Here is a 16,641-nt window from a genome sequence, read left to right on the forward strand (position 1 = left end):
AGTAGAACTGCAAGTGAAAATTCCACGATTTTCAAAGGCTATGACAATTCTAGGAGTTCTGGTAGCGTAGTGGTTACGAATCGGGCTGCTAACCTCTGGGTCAGCAGTTTGAAACTACCAGCTGTTCCGTGGGAGAAAGATGAGGCTTTCTGCTCCTGTAAAGATTTACAGCCTCGGAAACTCTGTACAGGGTCGCTGAGTTGGAACCGACTCCATGGCACATGACAATGACAACAACATGACAATTAAAGGTAGACCAGGCCTTTCTTCCAAGGTATTTCTGGGTGCATCTGAACCACCACCTTTTTGGTTAGTAGCCAAGTGCTTAATCATTTGTGCTACCCAGGGAGTCTTTCTATGTACGTTGGCTGTACCAGGATATATATAATATAGATATCAGAAACTCTATACTGGGTCACTATGACTCAGAATCGACTCAACAGCACTAATCAACTAATTAATATGTGTGTATAATATAGAATCTTACCATATCCCATTTTAAAAGCTCCTTTATTTCCCATTGACTACAGGTTACGAATCAGGCTGCTAATCTCAAGGTCAGCAGTTTGAAACTACCAGCTGCTCCGTGGGAGAAAGATGAGGCTTTCTGCTCCCGTAAAGATTTACAGCCTCGGAAACCCTGTACAGGGTCACTATGGGTCAGAACCGACTCCACGGCACATAACAACCACTAGTATTTGCATGTATATATACTCTCTATATAGTAGAAGCCTGGTGTGGCGCTGTGGGCTAATGTGCCAGACTGCAAAGCCATTTGAACTGCAAGGTTGGTGGTTCAAGCTCACCAGCTCCTTGGAAACCCTATATAGGGTTGCTATGGGGCAGAATCGACTCAACGGCACTTAAAACAAAAACAGCATGCAATAATGCAAATTATTCAGTGTTCTCAGGTTCATCCCGCCTCACTATAACCCACCTACCCCGGGGTCCTCACCATAGCCAAAATGCATCACTCAATGGGCTGTAACAGTCTTCTCCCTACAGCCATCATTCTTCCATCCAAAATGAGTCTCCTGCCCCACCCTTCACCCCAGTCCATCCTGTCTCCCCACCCCTTGCCATCTCCACATTGAATTTCTACCACCGCCAAAATGAATAGGATCAGAACCTGACTGACTCCAAACACTACACAGTAAGGGAGGAAAGAGCTGTAACTGACACAGGCATGTTCATTCATTCATTCATTCATTCATTCCAAGGAACAATTCTTGAAAGTGGTTCAAATACGGAGTATTCTGTTCACATCTATGGATATGGTCACCATGTAAATTCCCTAAAATTTAATATTGGAAATCCATGCAAATAAGGCAAATTGTTAAAACATGAAAGAAAAAATTTTTTTATACAACTCCTTATCACCTTCAACCACCAGCACCTGGCCCTGATGTGGACTGTATAATAAATGTGAACCAAATCTGGCCACTCTGGAGACCTGAGAAGACCAAACTCAATGTACATGAGATGGATGTTCTGGGCTCCACCAGTCTGTCCTTGAGACCATTCTTTTCCACTGACCAGTGTTTTGGGTCCATGAAACCAGTCTAATTGATTTTGTTGGTGTTGTTCTGACTCGACAACCCTGTAGAGGGTTTTTAGATTGTACATCTTTGAGGGAGCAGAAAGCCTCATCTTTTTCCCACAGGGTGGCTGGTAGGCTGGAACTGCTGACCGTGTACTTCACAGTCCAGTGCTAATTCTACAGAGCCACCACTTTACTTAACTGGCTTTAGTGGTGGTGGTGTGCCGTGGAGTCAGTTCCAACTCAGGGACCCTGCATAAGGTTTCCGAGGCTGTAAATCTATACAGGAACAGAAAACCTCATCTTTCTCCCGCAGAACAGCTGGTAGTTTCGAACTGCTGACACCTGACTCGTAACCACTATGCTACCAGAACTTTTATCAAGAAAAAAAATAGTCATCTGTCCAAATTCTAATCAGAAAAAACTGTGTGAATCGAGTGAGCTAAAGGTACAAGTTCTGAATTCTCCTGTTCAAGGCATTTTTGAGAAATCTGTGTTCAGAGAAACAAGAGCATTACTTCTTAAGAACACCATGCCTTGATGAGATTTCTGAATTTCTAGCAAAGGTACAGTATAGCAACTTGCCCCAAATGAATTACCTCATGAAGATCATCTGTTCAGAGGCACTTGCTACATTTTACACCTTGTCTCTGGTCTCGAGTCAGTCTACGTATCAACATAGTAACCATAATTGTTGTTAAAAGTGCCCTGGAGTGAGTGGATTAGGGCTCATACCAACCCTGTATATGATAGATACTAGTATCTAGTTCTAGGATTATATTGATTAAATTAGATAATGTACACAAAATGCTTTGAAAACTGGCAGACACATTATACTATTTGTTGTTAAGTGCCATGGAGTCTGACTCATAGGGATCCTGAACAGGGTTTCCAAGGAGTGGCTGGTGGGTTTGAACTGTCAACCTTGTGGTTAACAGTCCAGTGGTTATCCTACAGTGCCACACCAACACAGTAACAGCTAACACTAAATAGTATAGGAGTCATTACCTACAATTTATAGAGCCTAAATTCTAGATTATCTATGGCAGTGGTGGTTATGTGTGGTGGAGTGGGTTCCGACTCATAGCAACCCTGTAGAGTTTCAGAGGCTGCAAGCCTTTATGGGAGCAGAAAGCCTCACCTCTCTCCTGCAGTGTGACTGGTAGATTTGAACTACTGACCTTGTGGTTAGCAGCTCAGCTCCTAATCCACTATGTTGTTAAGTATCATGGACTCGGTTCTGACTCATAGTGACCCTGCACAGGGTTTCCAAGGCTGTATATCTTTACATGAGAATGCCTCATCTTTCTCCCGCGGAACTGCTGGTAGTTTTGGACTGCTGACTTTGAAGTTGGCAGCCCAACTCGTAACCACTATGCTACCAGAGCTCCTTAATCCACTATGTTGTTGTTAATATGCCATCAAGTTGATTCCAACCCATAGTGACCCTGTATAGGGTTTCTGAGGAGCAGCTGGTGAGCTTGAACCGTCGATCTTGCAGTTCAAACAGCTCTGCAGTCTGGCGCAGTAACCTACAGCACCACACCAGCATTCCGCTATACTAGGCTTCAAATCCACTATACTAGGCTTCAAATCCTCTATACTAGGCTTCAAATTGTTACTCAAACCTTCCATTCCACTTTCCACCCCAACAAGTCCTCATAAACTTAAACTCCCATTAAACTTATCTGTCGGTCTCTGTGCCTATTCCCAAAATACATGTGGAACACTTGTTGAGTGCCAATGAGTCAGTTTCACCTCATAGCAATCCAATATAGGGTTTCTGAGGAGCTACTGGGAGTTTGAATCACTGACCTTGTGGTTTAAACCGACCTTGCAGTCCTGCGCTTATCCTACAGTGCCACTAGTAGTCACATTTTGCCTGCAAATGCTTTTATCTTGCAAGGGGGTTCCTTTTATTTAAACTTAAAGGGAAATTTACAAGTCAGTTTGCACAATGAAAACCAGATTTGCAGCTAGTGAAATTTCATTTGGAATTCCACAAATCTGAATCTAGGCCCAAAATGTTAATAGAAACAATCAGATGGAGCAGAGTGTTAGCCCTCACTGTATGGGGCACACTGTCTCCAGTTTTCCAGAGTTGCCATTAGTCATAGTACCATAGCTTCACTGGTTCATAGAACTGACATGACCTCAGAAGGCCTTCACCATCTAAAGGCTCTTACCATCTAAACACCACCCACCATCCAAGACTAACTTCAAATTCTAACTCCTTTATACTTCCTAACTAGCTGAACTTTACCCCCAGTCTCTCTGAACTCCTAGAGCATCACACTACTCCTTGTAATGGTGCACAAACTTCACTGCATAAGCAACCAAGTGTAGAGAGCCTCTATTTTGTTCATATTTCAGTTACCCTACAAAAGTACTTCGGCTCAATGACAGACAAAATGTTTGCTAAAAATATCTGTGGTTATACACAGAACAAAGTATAAACTCTGAATTAAGTTTAACTAAAACCAACTTTGTGATCTTGGGCAACTAGTAAACTAGACCAAGTATCCAAAATTCTAGGATTAGACATTAGAATTCTAGATAATGAAGTCCACATCGGTGCTAAATATATATATATATATATATATATATATATATATATATATATGGCATGGTTACAAATAGGGCTGCTAACCTCAAGGTCAGCAGTTTGAAACTACCAGCTGTTCCACGGGAGAAAGATGAAGCTTTCTGCTCCTGTAAAGAATTTGCAGCCTTGGAAACCCTGTACAGAGCCACTATGAGTCAGAATCAACTCCAAGTTACTTAACAACAACATATCTATGTAGTCCTATGTAGCTGTGGGCTAATGCACTGGACTGCAATGTCAGTTTGAACCAGAGTCGGCAGTTCAAGCTCACCAGCTGCTCCTTGGAAACCCTATACAGGGTCGCTATGGGTTGGAACCGACTTGACAGCACTTCACAACATATGTATGCATGTATGTAAGAATATACAAGGAGAGCAGGGGTTCCATACGAAAAGCACTTAACAGTGAACACAAAGTCAACGGTTCGAGCCCACCAGTTGCTCCACAGGAGAAACACGAGGCTTTCTGCTTCCACAGATTCAAAGCCTCGGAAACCCTATATATAAATTTGCATATTCTCTTTTCTGTTAGTGCCGTTGAGTCAGTTCTGACCCGTAGCAACTCCATTTAGGGTTTCTGAGGAGCAGCTGGTGGGTTTGAACCACCGACTTTGTGATTCAAACCAACCTTGCAGTCCAGCGCATTATCCTGCAGCACCACACCTGGACTACATTTCTGTAGTTTTTACTCTCTTTCCTCTACAGGTCCCTTCTATTTATTTACTTCTATAGAAAAATCATGAGACCAAGTGATTGACGTGGTTTTTTTTTAATAAATAGGAGCCAAATCACTTCATTTGTTACAGTGAATAATAAATAAGAGGCAATAATTCAAGAGGGCCCTGCAAAGGTTTGCCATCCACAAAATAACAGAAAGAACCTTCCCCACCTCAGCCTTTGGTTAACTTTTTCTTTTGAACTCTGCTCTCCCACCTATATAAGCATGCTACTTCCAGAATGGAACTCCGTCTTCATATCTTATACTAGTTGGGAGACTAGTTTATCAGCTTGCCTTAATCATGGACTCTGGAGACCCCTAACTTAGCTGAGGAACCTGGACAAGTCTTCTTTGATTTCAGCTTCATCCCAAGGCCCATGAATGTTTTCTTTAAAGAGTTGCAGGCGAATGAGGTAGAAAGGACATAGACACGAGATGGAAACAAGCAAAAGGGCAAAGAGGATGGCTCCCACGCCACTGATGGATAGCAGGCCTCCCAGGGCTGAAAACGCGAAGAGCAGTGTGACCCCCACATAGCTGCAAGGAGTACATGCCTTCAGTTTCTTCTGCAACATGGGCCACAAGGCAAAAATCTGGATGGCAAATGTCACCATGATGAAGGCATGCAGGGACCGGGGCAGCCGTGTGGCTAGGCAGACAGAGGCAAAGATGGCCATGTTCAAGGACAGTGTGCTGGACACAATGGCAGCATTGGCACCGTAGTCAAAGAAGATGAGGTGGCCTAACAGCATGAAGACTGACATGGCATAGATGGTGTCAGTGCTGACCGACTCGGTCAGGGTCTTCAGCACTGGGGAAAAACCATATGTGAAAGTAATGAAAACTAGTGCACTCTTCAAGTCTGCCCACCGAGTCCGCCCACTCTTCTTCCGCCCTTCACCTCCATCGATGAGATCGAACAGAACATAGCCAATCAGTGAAGAAGCCAGGCCAGTCCCAAAAAGCCAGTGTGGGGCCAGAAGACCCTCGTCCATATACCACCAGATAACCACAAAAACACACACACTACACAGCTGCTGTATCACCACACTGGACTCAAACACCACAGCCCAGTATTGGTATTTCCGGGCATAGATGTTTTTCCGGAGCTCTTCCAGGAATCGCCGATCAACATAGTTATCTGGGAATGGCTGTCGTTCATACAGGACCTTCTGCCACCTGGCCTCCTTGGTGTTAGTTACTGGTTGGTCACACATTATACTTTCCCTCAAACTCCGGCCAGTTCAGTCTCCCCCGCAGAAGTCCATGTGGTTCTGGTTCTTTACAAAGTTTTGAAATAAGACCTCTCTGGAAATTCCATGCTGTGCTGTAGTTGATATTTTATCCACCTTCCCTTGCTTTCAAAGGCAGCAACCCAGGCTAGGCCTTTGATAGATGAGCTTGTTCTCTGAGGCAGGATAGTACAGCAGTTGCCTAGAAAGAGAGAGACAATGAACTTTGAAAGTTGTGAAGGGTTTAGGATAGGACTCAGTTAAACAATCAAACCAACTCAGTCCACTACAAGTCTGCGCAAAACCTGGTGGTCATTTTCTAATTATGAACATTAAAATTGCACTTCACATTTTAAAACTACAACTTTTTAAAACGTGTACATTGTAATAGCTCACGTTTATAATAAATGTGAGTTAGCATTTATTCAGCACCTACCATGTACTAGGTGCCTTGCAAACTTTCATTTAATCTTCACAATCTTTCCAAGTTGTTATCAGTCCCACTTTAACTAGTAAAAAGGCTGAGGTTCCAATTGCGTTGGAAACTTCAGCCAAAGTTAACAACAGAGCCAGGATTCAAACCAACGTCAGATCTCAAGCCTGTGACTGACATCGTCTAAACCAGTTCTTAATTTATGGTTCATGGACCCCTGAGTCTACGAATAGACTTCAGAGGGTCTGGTCTAAGGATAACAGTACAATAAGCACACTACAGCAAGATAAAGGCTCTGTGGTTCATTTAGTCAATACCAAGGAATAAAGGAAACTAAAGATTCTTCAGCCATTAATTGAGTTTAACACCCTTTAAAGAGTTATCATTCGTCTTACAGCCGCAAAACTCTTGTAAGAACCAAAGAAAAGAAAATCATCACTCGCTTTTCACAACGATTAAGAGTCAGAAACACCAAGGCCATGCAGCAAATCTAAAGAGGAAAAAACCTCTTATTGCCCAACCTTGATTTCTTCCATGGAGACCACGATAAGCTTTGCTTCTCAAGCCAGACACCCTCCAAGGCAGCCCACGCCCAGACGGGCAACGCCCACCGGCAGGGCTGGGTGGAGGTAGGGTGTCCCTGGGGTGCCTTACCCACCCTCCCGGGCCTCCCCTGACTGCCGCAGCCCCTCACCCAGCCTTGGGACTACGGGAGATGGCAAAGGAGAAGGGGACTCGGAACCACTGACGCCCACTAGGAACCCACCTACCCGCGGATTCCCAGGGGGGAGCGGCCAGAGGAGGGCGGCCGCCCGCCTCCTTCCCCATCCGGGGCGCCGGGGGGTGTTGCGAAGGCGACAGAACACTTCCGGGTCCACCACAACCTCAGCGGCAAGAGCGTCTGTCTCCGCCTCGGGAGAACCACGAGAACGCTGTTGCTCCCTGCTGGCGGCTTGGAAGGCCTCCTGGCTTCTCTTCCAGAGACCTGACCAAAAGGAACGCTGGGAACACTCCTCAATAGGAAAGGAAATCCCAACAGAAAGTCAGGTAATGCGGCATCAAAGGGCCTAGTGGGACAAGTGGGGATAGGGACAGGAGAGAGGCTGGCCGGTAGAAAAAAGAGACAATAACAGCTACTTTCATTGAGCTGCTATTATTAAATCGGACTTCTGGTATGGTCTTGAGGATTAATTCTCAGGACTGCAAGTTCGGTTTGAACCTCAAGGTGGACAGTTCAACCTCAACAGCCTCTCCTAGGAAGCCCTATACAGGGTCTCTATGGGTTGGAACTGACTCAACAGCACTTAACAACAATTATTAAGTCAGGCGCAGAGTTTGGGATTTCCACACCACCCTGCATTGTTCATCGTCCAGTGAAGACCAACAAGCATCAAGCACTGCGCTAAGTGCTCCTGATAAAGCAGCTGAGGACACAGATATAACGCCCTACTTTGACGGAGGGCTCACATACACTGTGATTTGGCCAACCAAGAACACACAGCTGCAAAGTGCGTGAACAGAGATCAGCTCCCTGATCTCTCGAGCTTCAAAGCCTGCTTCTTTTCCAGAATATGTCAGAGTAGACTGAAAACCTAGCCAAAGGGCTGAAAAAAGAGGTTACTAATAATTCTGTTTTACCCATTTTATGGGATAGTTACAAGGGTCAAATATAAAGCATGTGAAAGTGTTTTGTAAAGTATTTGCTTTTCTAGAACAATAAAGCATGACTTTTTCCATTCTTGGGAAACTGTTAGATTACTTCTGTCGTTGTAATGATAGCAATGGTCAAGTGTGGCAGATTCTTCACGATGATCTCTTTCCATTTCTCTCCAGGTTTCTGTTCCAAAATTTGAGAAGATTCCTTGGCTTAGCGAGGCCAGCCTCACCAACAAGCCGTTAGTGCTCAGCATCCCCAAAAGGTAACTGTTGACCCTCTGAAGGCAAAACTTTCAAGAAAGGTCTCACAGAGGATGGTTTCTTGGGGGTGAGGATTGGTTATCAGAAGGGCACACTGAGAAACCCAAGGCAAGTGCTTGCAAAACAGAAATGGTCTGCATTTCTCAGACAAAGATGAGTACTGAGTACAGGCCTGGCCTGGAGAGATGTTGCCTCAAATTACTTCCCTCTAGATCACCACCACTTAACTACCAGAGAATTTTTAACCTTAGAAACTGCCTCTCAAGACCTGTCCTGGCCTCTTTCTCAGTCCTTACCCCACCATTTTGCTCTGCCGTAGTTTGAAATTTTCAAATTTCAGCCATCAAAAGCCTAGATCCACGTATTCCAATCCTTACAGAGTAGCAGCTCACAACATTTGACTTTGAGGCAATGTCCCCCAGTCCCTAAATAGTCCCTCTTCCAAATAAACTGCTATAGAACACATATTTCTGGGTTCTCTTTGTTTTCATTGGAGAAGCCTTGCGTAATGAAGGTTTCAGTGCTATCAGAAGCAATATCTCCCAGAATGTGGTGCTTTAATTCACTGGGAGGAAGGGGAAGTGGAAGGAAGGGTAGATATCAGACTGTAAGACCATGTGGGAGGCTGGGAGAAGGCCCGGCCAGGGAGGGAGAGACAAATTCCTAGACACATTGTAGACTAAAACATGGTCAGCTCCCTGGCAAGAGAAGCTGTACTCTCTAAAAGCAGTTTTCCTCCTGCTGCTGGTAATGATACCGCAAAATAGTGGCTCTGATACCTGCTGTAAGAGAAGGCAACACTCAGAGAACTGAGTATGATGAAGCAAGCAAGGTTTAATGTATATGGGATATGCTGGAGGCAGAGGGACTGTGTGTTCACCAAAGACTGTCACCCTAAGTAGAAAGAGGATTGATAGGGATTTGGGGCATGGGATGGAGACCAGGAATTTCAGAAACTTCTTTGTTTCTATGTTAGCCCTTAGGGTGGTTAACCTAAAGGAATGTATAGACAAGGTTAGCACTAATGACTTCTCTCCATACAAGATGGAGCTGCTTTACTCAGTTGTGACGTAACCTCTGCCCTTTGTTGTTGGTGGTGGTAGTTTTCTGTTCTTGGGAAACAGGATTACATTCTCACTGGGCTACTGCCTGCTGATCGGGGATGTAGATGAGGCCTCAGAAGGAAGCTAACTGCTGGGGTTCTTATATGCCGATGGAAGTCAGTGACTTCTTGTCAGATTTGAAGGCTCGTCTCGGTCTGTGGAGGAATGACAGGACAGGTTAGTCAATGTGAAAACACCAGCTGCTTGGGTGCTCTTAGTTATGCCTCCAGTGATTGTCTTAACTAAGGCTTCTTGTGGTTAAGGGCTGTGGAGTCCATTCTGACTCTTAGTGACGCCGTATAGGGTTTCCAAGGCTGTGAATCTTTACCTCATCTTTCTCTCACAGAACAGCTGGTCAGCTTGAACCACCGACCTTGTGGTTTACAGTCCATTGCTTATCCTGCAGAGCCACTTTGGTCACAACTAAGCAGGGTGAACAGGTGCAAATTAGGATTTCTGTGATCACAAGGGTAAGAACTGAAGTAACCAAGAGCCCAAAGTAGGGAAAGGGAGAAAGCTGGCATCTCTTACTGGTGATGGCACAGACACTGCCTGCCATGCTAGAAGAAAATCAAGGGCGACGCCTAGGAAAGTCCCTCCTGTGAGGAGGTTTTAGTTCTGCTTGTGCTGGCTGGAGGAAGTGACTCAATACTTAATTTCAAATGCACTCTGCTTCTGACCTCAGTCACTCAGTCATCAGAGGGACATGAGGTACTCACGAAAAGGTGGCATCTGAACAGTTCAACTTAGGTACAAGATGGAATTAAGCTGTGCCTTCAGATTTCATGCTTGAGAACATTTCCTCCTCTTAATCAGAGATTAAGGAGCTTGGGTAGTGTAGTGGTCATGAGTCAGGCTGCTAACCTCAAGCAAGGTCAGCAGATCAAAACTGACAGCCATTCCTCGGGAGAAAGATCAGGCTTTCTGCTCCCATTCGATATACAGGGTCGCTATGAGCTGGACATCTTGTCAGGAGGGAGCAGTCACTGGAGAAGGATATCATGTTTGGTAAGGTGGAGGGTCAGAGAAAAAGAGGAAGACCCCCAACGAGATGGATTAGCCAAGTGGCAGCATTGATGGACTCAAGTGCTGCAACAGTAGTGAGGTTGGCCCAGGATCGGGCAGTATTTTGTTCTGCTGTGCATAAGGTTGCTGTGGGTCAGTGCCGACTCGATGGCCCCTAACAACACCAACAATGAGCCGGAACTGACTCCATGGCATACTACCAGCACTCAGAGATTGAGGGCAGTCAGACCAATGACTAAAGGCTGGACTTCGCTGGCTTCCTAGATGAAGGCCATAGCATGGTAGTCTCTCACCAGAGACCATCTAATTTTTCACCAGGACTTAGTAGTGGCATGTCTATTACACTGATTATAGAATTGAGCAGAGCTAACCGCACGCCACCTCGGTCAAAGACATCTCTTTCCTTCCAGCACACAGCAACAGCCAACTATAAGCAGACTACAAATTAAAAACATTACTCCTCCTCATGAAGATGGCCTAACCCATGTGATGCTTTATTCCATAGGCAACATATTAATGATTTCAAATAACACTCATTCATAAGCTAACCTTAGGCATATAATACAAAAGCCAAGGATATGAGAATAGATACTAAACATGAACGTTTTACCAGTCCATAAACCCAAATTGCCAAGCTAAGGCAACCGTAAAAGCAAGAGATTTGGATGAAGTCCAGTGGCCTGAAAAGTCCAAGACCTAGGCTACCAAGGAACGTCTGCGCTGAATCTTAAAGGAATGTTCTAGTTCCTTTAACCTGTGACAAATGTTAAATACAACTAACTGCAGCTTATTCTAGCAGGGTCCTGCCAAGAGGCAGTTGAACAGAATAGGGGACACTTAAAATCGGGTTTAAAATCAGGAAAGTTGGGCCTCAGGGTTATATTCTTTTACCATATTTATCTAATCTGTAAACTGAACAAATAATCCAAGATGCTGGATGATATGAAGCATGTGGCATCAGGATCTGAGGAAGTCTCATTAACAACTTGCAATATGCAGATGAACACAACCTTACTTGCTGAAAGAAAAAGAGGATTTGAAATCTTTACTGATGAAGCTCAAAGATTACAGCCTTTAATATGGATTGTACCTCCATGTAAAGAAAACAAAAATCCTCACAACTGGGAAAAGAAATGACGTTAAGATAAATGGAAAAAGGAGTCCTGGTGTGGAGCTGTGGGATAAGCACTGGACTTCTAACTGAGAAGTTGGCGGTTCAGACCCATCAGGTGCTTAGAAACCCTATACAGGGTTGTTATGAGTCGGAACAGACTTGACAGCACTTAAAAACAAGAAATGGAGAAAATATTTAAATTGTCAAAGACCTTAATTTGCTTGTATTCACAATTAATGCTCATGGAAGCAACAGTGAAGAAATTAAACAATGTAGTGCATTAGGCATATCTGCTGTGTGCACAATCTCTTTGAAGTGTTCAAGAGCAAAAACGGAAGTTTGAGATTTAAGGTGCACCTGATGCAAGCCATAGTATTTTCAGTCACCTTATATACATGTGAAAATTGGACAATGAATATGGAAAACCAAGAAAGAATTAATCCATTTGAGTTATGGTGTTCACGACAAATATTGAAAGTATTATTGATTACCAGAAGAACAAACAAATCTGTCTTGGAAGAAGTACAGTAGATTGCTCCTCAGAAGTCAGAATAGACAGACTTCATCTCTCATATTTTGAATATATCAGGAGGGACCAATTTCTGGAGAAGGACATCATGTTTGGAAAAGTGGAAGATCAGAGGAAAAGAGGAAAATCCCCAACAAGAGATACTGAAACAGTAGCAGAAACAATGGACTCAAAAGTAACGTATGTGAGGACAGGTGCAGGACCAGGCAGTGTTTCATTCAGGTGTGCATGGGGTCACTGTGAGTTAGAATGGACTCAACAGCACCTAACAACCGCATGAAAGATACATGGTTAACAGTGTAACATAAGTTGAATCCTCTTGTAGGGAGTCATCTAAAACATCCCAAATATTCTTCCTGAAGGTAAACTGCCCCTCTCTACCGATGATTATAAGTTACTTTCTCAGAATAGGCAAAACTCAAAAGAAGATGTATATGTGTGTATACACCCCCACAGAGCATCCCAGCTTCAATTATGAACCTCCACAGAAATTCTTTGATCATCACAACTGTAGGACCCAATCACACTGGAGGAACCATTTGGTCTCCTGAAAAAAAATGACAAAATCTGAGGCTAGATCCCTTCCCAGATTCAACTACGCAACACGGTGAGGACAGCTTGATCACAAACATTAGAGAAGTATTCCATACTAACTTTGCATTGGAGACCAAACAAAATGGCCACTGATAAATAGTGTTTCTACTCCATATCACCAGTACCAACATACTTCCTTTAGAGTCCATATCTAATTGTTGTTGTTAAGTCCTGTTGATTCAGTTCTGACCATACTGACCCTGTACAGGGTTTCTGAGGAGCGGCTGGTGAGTGTGAACTGCTGACCTTGGAGTTCTGGGTATTATGCCACAGCGCCATACCAGGACCCTGACCTTTCTAATAGACCTTTCTAATGTTGTTGTTAAGTGCTGTCAAGTCGGATCCAACTCGTAGTGACCCTATATAGGGTTTCCAAGAAGTGGCTGGTGAGTTTGAACCACTGACCTTGTGGTTCAAACTGACCTTGCAGTCCAGTGCTTTAACCTATAGAACCACACCAAGACCTTTCTAATAGAACCCTTTAAAAAGAGCACAATGCTCAGAGCCACACCTTCTCAGTAGCCTCTTTGGCTAACAGTTTAAATTGAAATGGCCTCTAGGCATCAATTTCTTTGTAAGACTTAAAGTTCAAAAGGAGCAAAGCAGAAAACACCAACAACACTAGGCCAGTAGTCTGAAACAATTCACAAAACCAAAACCTGAAAGACCTCGTACCAAGAACAACAAATATCATGACATTGTGTCAATATTTAAGCAGTTACTCTGTTGTTGTGAAGTGCCATCTAGTCAGTTCCAACTCATAGCAACCCTGTACAGGGTTTCCCAGGAGCAACGAGTGAGTTTGAACCACCAACCTTGTGGTTCAAACCAACCTTGTGGTCTGGTGCATTATTCCACAGCACCACTAGCTCCCACCAAATGATTGGGTCCTTAAGTGCTGTCTAGTTGGTTCTAACTCATAGCGACCATGTATAGGGTTTCCAAGGAGCAGCTGGTGAGTTTGAGCCACAGATCTGTGGTTCAAACCAAACTTGCAGTCTGGAACTTTAATCCACAGTGCCACACCAGAACTCCAAATGATTGGGTTGTTGTTGTTAAGTGCCATCGAGTCGATTCCGACCCTTAGCGACCCTGTATAGGGTTTCCAAGGAGCAGCTGGTGAGCCTGAACCGCTGACCTCGCAGTTCAAATGACTTTGCAGTCTGACGCATTAGCCCACAGCACCACACCAGGACTCCAAATGATTGTGTGGGACCATGCAAATAGAATACACAGGACTCTAATGCCAAGATTGTTTAGTTTTGCCATCCCACTCGGTTTAAAAGGAGCTATCTCAGAAGCAGGAATAGACAATCACAGAACCACCAAGAAATAAAAGCTAAAAGGAGAGTACTAGATTTCTACTTGAACAAGCGGCAGCAGTAGAGGAGGTGGCAGAGGTGGTGACATGGAGAGACAGAGCAGCTGTGGGCTTCATGGCCCATGGACCGAGTAAAGTTGAGTGCCTACGGGTAGGAGGCTGGCTTACAGAATGTGCCATTTGGCCATTTACAGACTGACCAAAGGAAATTTACAACACTTGACTGAGCAGGGGAGATGCCAAGGGGCCACAAAGTTGAGGAGCCAAAGACAAGAGTGAGGCATGCCTGCAGTATGGCAGACAAGAGTTGTTCCTGAATTGCATCCTGAATTGTTTCTGATCCTGAATTGTACTCTGTTCATGTCCTGTAAGTTCTCTGTGGCTGCTGCTACGGACACTCAAACCCAGCAGAGAAGGATGCAGTAGAAGGGATTGTTGGTGTCACACTAGGGTAAAGAAGGTTGCAGGGTGGAGGCAGGTCTGACATCTGCTTCATAGGAATTGGCCTTGGACTGATTTTGAGTTTGACCTCCCTGCCATTTTTGCAAACATTTAGCAGAAAAAAAGCTTACTGTCATTTTTCTCTGCAAAATCTTAGCCTGCATTTTATGCTTTTCTAGTCATAGTTTTTATTATAATCTTGTTTTTATTAAAATTTACCAACAAAAGTTTTAATCTGAAGAGATACAATTCTGAACCCATTAGTTAGACAAATTGTTGTTAGGTACTATAGAGTCGGCACAGACTCATAGCAACCCTAAGCACAGCAGAACGAAATAATGTCCGATCCTGGGCCAACCTCACTACTGTTGCCACACTTGAGTCCATCGATGCTGCCACCTGGCCAATCCATCTTGTTGGGGGTCTTCCTCTTTTTCTCTGACCCTCCATCTTGCCAAGCATGGTATCCTTCTCTAGCAACTGTTCCTTCCTGACAATATGTCCAAAGTATGAGAGACAAAGTTTGGTCATCTTGACCTTTAAGGAGCACTCTGGCTGTACTTCTTCCAAAACAGATCTATTGGTTCTTTTGGCAGTCCATGGCACTTTCAGTATTCTCCTCCAACACCACAACTCAAAGGCATATGATGTTCTTTATTCACTGTTCAGCTTTCACATCCATATGAAGGTTATTGAAGATACCATGGCTTGGGTCAGGCGCACCTTAGTCCTCAAGCTGACATCTTTGCTGTTCAACACTTAAAAAAATTTTTTTTAAACTTAAAAAAATTTAGACAAATTAGAAGGGGAAAAAAATGGTTCTTTACACCAGAAAAAATAGAACTTTTAAGACACTCATATTATTATTTTCATATAAAAACCCATAGTTAAGTTTTTAGTATATTCAGTGGCTTATCTCTGTTCTTGGTGATTTGGGAATTAGCTGTACGTTGTGAATCCATCACCTTCCAAAGTTGTGGACATCCTGGTTTAGTCTGGTAGGTTCCAGGTTTAACACATCAGTTCTTTCTGCAAGTCTAATAGGTTGAGTGGTAGATTGTGTGGTTTAGTTCTTCTGTGTCTTTGTTGAGTACATTTCTAGTTCTGTCCTTCACTGAAAGTGATGTATTAAAACCACTTACTATTAGCTCTGGTAGCGTAGTGGTTACGAATCGTGCTCTGAGCCGCAAGGTCAGTGTTCGAAACTACCAGCTGTTCCACGGGAGAAAGATGAGGCTTTCTGCTCCTGTAAAGATTTACAGCCTCGAAAACCCTGTACAGGGTCACTATGAGTCGGAACTGATTCCACAGCATACAACAACATTCTTATAGAATTGTCTATTTCTTTCTTCAATGCTATTTGAGTTGATTTATGTATTTTGAGGCTCTTTCTTTAGGAGCACAGATATTTATTATGTTTATGGTCTCTTGTTCAATTGACCCTTTAATCATGATTTAATGTCCTTCTTTGTCTCTTATGCTAATGGTGTCATTTTGCTAGTTTTTCCCTTTAAGTCTATTTCATCAGAGATCAATATTGTCAACTCCTGCTTGTTTTCTATTATCATTAGCTTGATATATTTTTTCTAGTTTTTAATTTTTAGTGTATTTTTATCTTTGTGTGAAAGGTGTGTTTCTTTTTTGTAGTTTTTGAAGGATACTGTTTTCTTATCCATTCTGCTATTTTCTGCTCTTCACTGGTGCATTTAGTCTCTTTACATTTATGATAAGCACTTGACTGTGAACCACAAGCACAGAGGTTTCAGCTCACTAGCTGCTTTGCAGGAGAAAGACGAGGCTCTGTACTTCCACGAAGGTTTAAAGCCTTGGAAATTCTATACAAGGTCGCTATAAGTTGAAAACAACTCAACAACAACAACAATCCTCTGCCCACTAAATAATTTTCTCTTCCCTCCCATCCTTGGTGACTATCATAAAATTTTTATTTAGCAAGAAAATCCTCTCTGAACTTCTTACAACAGGGTCTTATACAACATTTGCCCTTTTGTGATGGACTAATTTCACTAAGCATAATGTCTTCCGGGTTCATTACGTTATGAGGTGCTTCC

The 16,641-nt window shown here is 43.5% G+C and overlaps 2 protein-coding genes across 2 annotated transcripts in view; one reads left to right on the forward strand and one right to left on the reverse strand.

Annotated features, from left to right (window-relative positions):
• Nucleotides 1–5,185: 5,185 nt before the first annotated feature.
• On the reverse strand, nt 5,186–6,079 carry PIGC (phosphatidylinositol glycan anchor biosynthesis, class C). Its single transcript, XM_006867048.1, has one exon. It carries the CDS (start codon nt 6,077–6,079, stop codon nt 5,186–5,188), a length of 894 nt encoding a protein of 297 aa, XP_006867110.1.
• A 2,171-nt stretch (nt 6,080–8,250) lies between these two features.
• The window catches only part of LOC102816891 (chromosome unknown open reading frame, human C1orf105), a 38,566-nt gene continuing 30,175 nt past the window's right edge, over nt 8,251–16,641 (forward strand). Inside the window, exons 1-2 of the mRNA XM_006867095.1 lie at nt 8,251–8,316; nt 8,361–8,446. Of these exons, the coding sequence (XP_006867157.1) occupies nt 8,251–8,316; nt 8,361–8,446 (152 nt within the window). The remainder of the gene's footprint in view (nt 8,317–8,360; nt 8,447–16,641) is intronic.

This window comes from Chrysochloris asiatica, unplaced genomic scaffold (assembly GCF_000296735.1).
Source record: "Chrysochloris asiatica unplaced genomic scaffold, ChrAsi1.0 scaffold00100, whole genome shotgun sequence".
NCBI lineage: Eukaryota > Metazoa > Chordata > Mammalia > Afrosoricida > Chrysochloridae > Chrysochloris > Chrysochloris asiatica.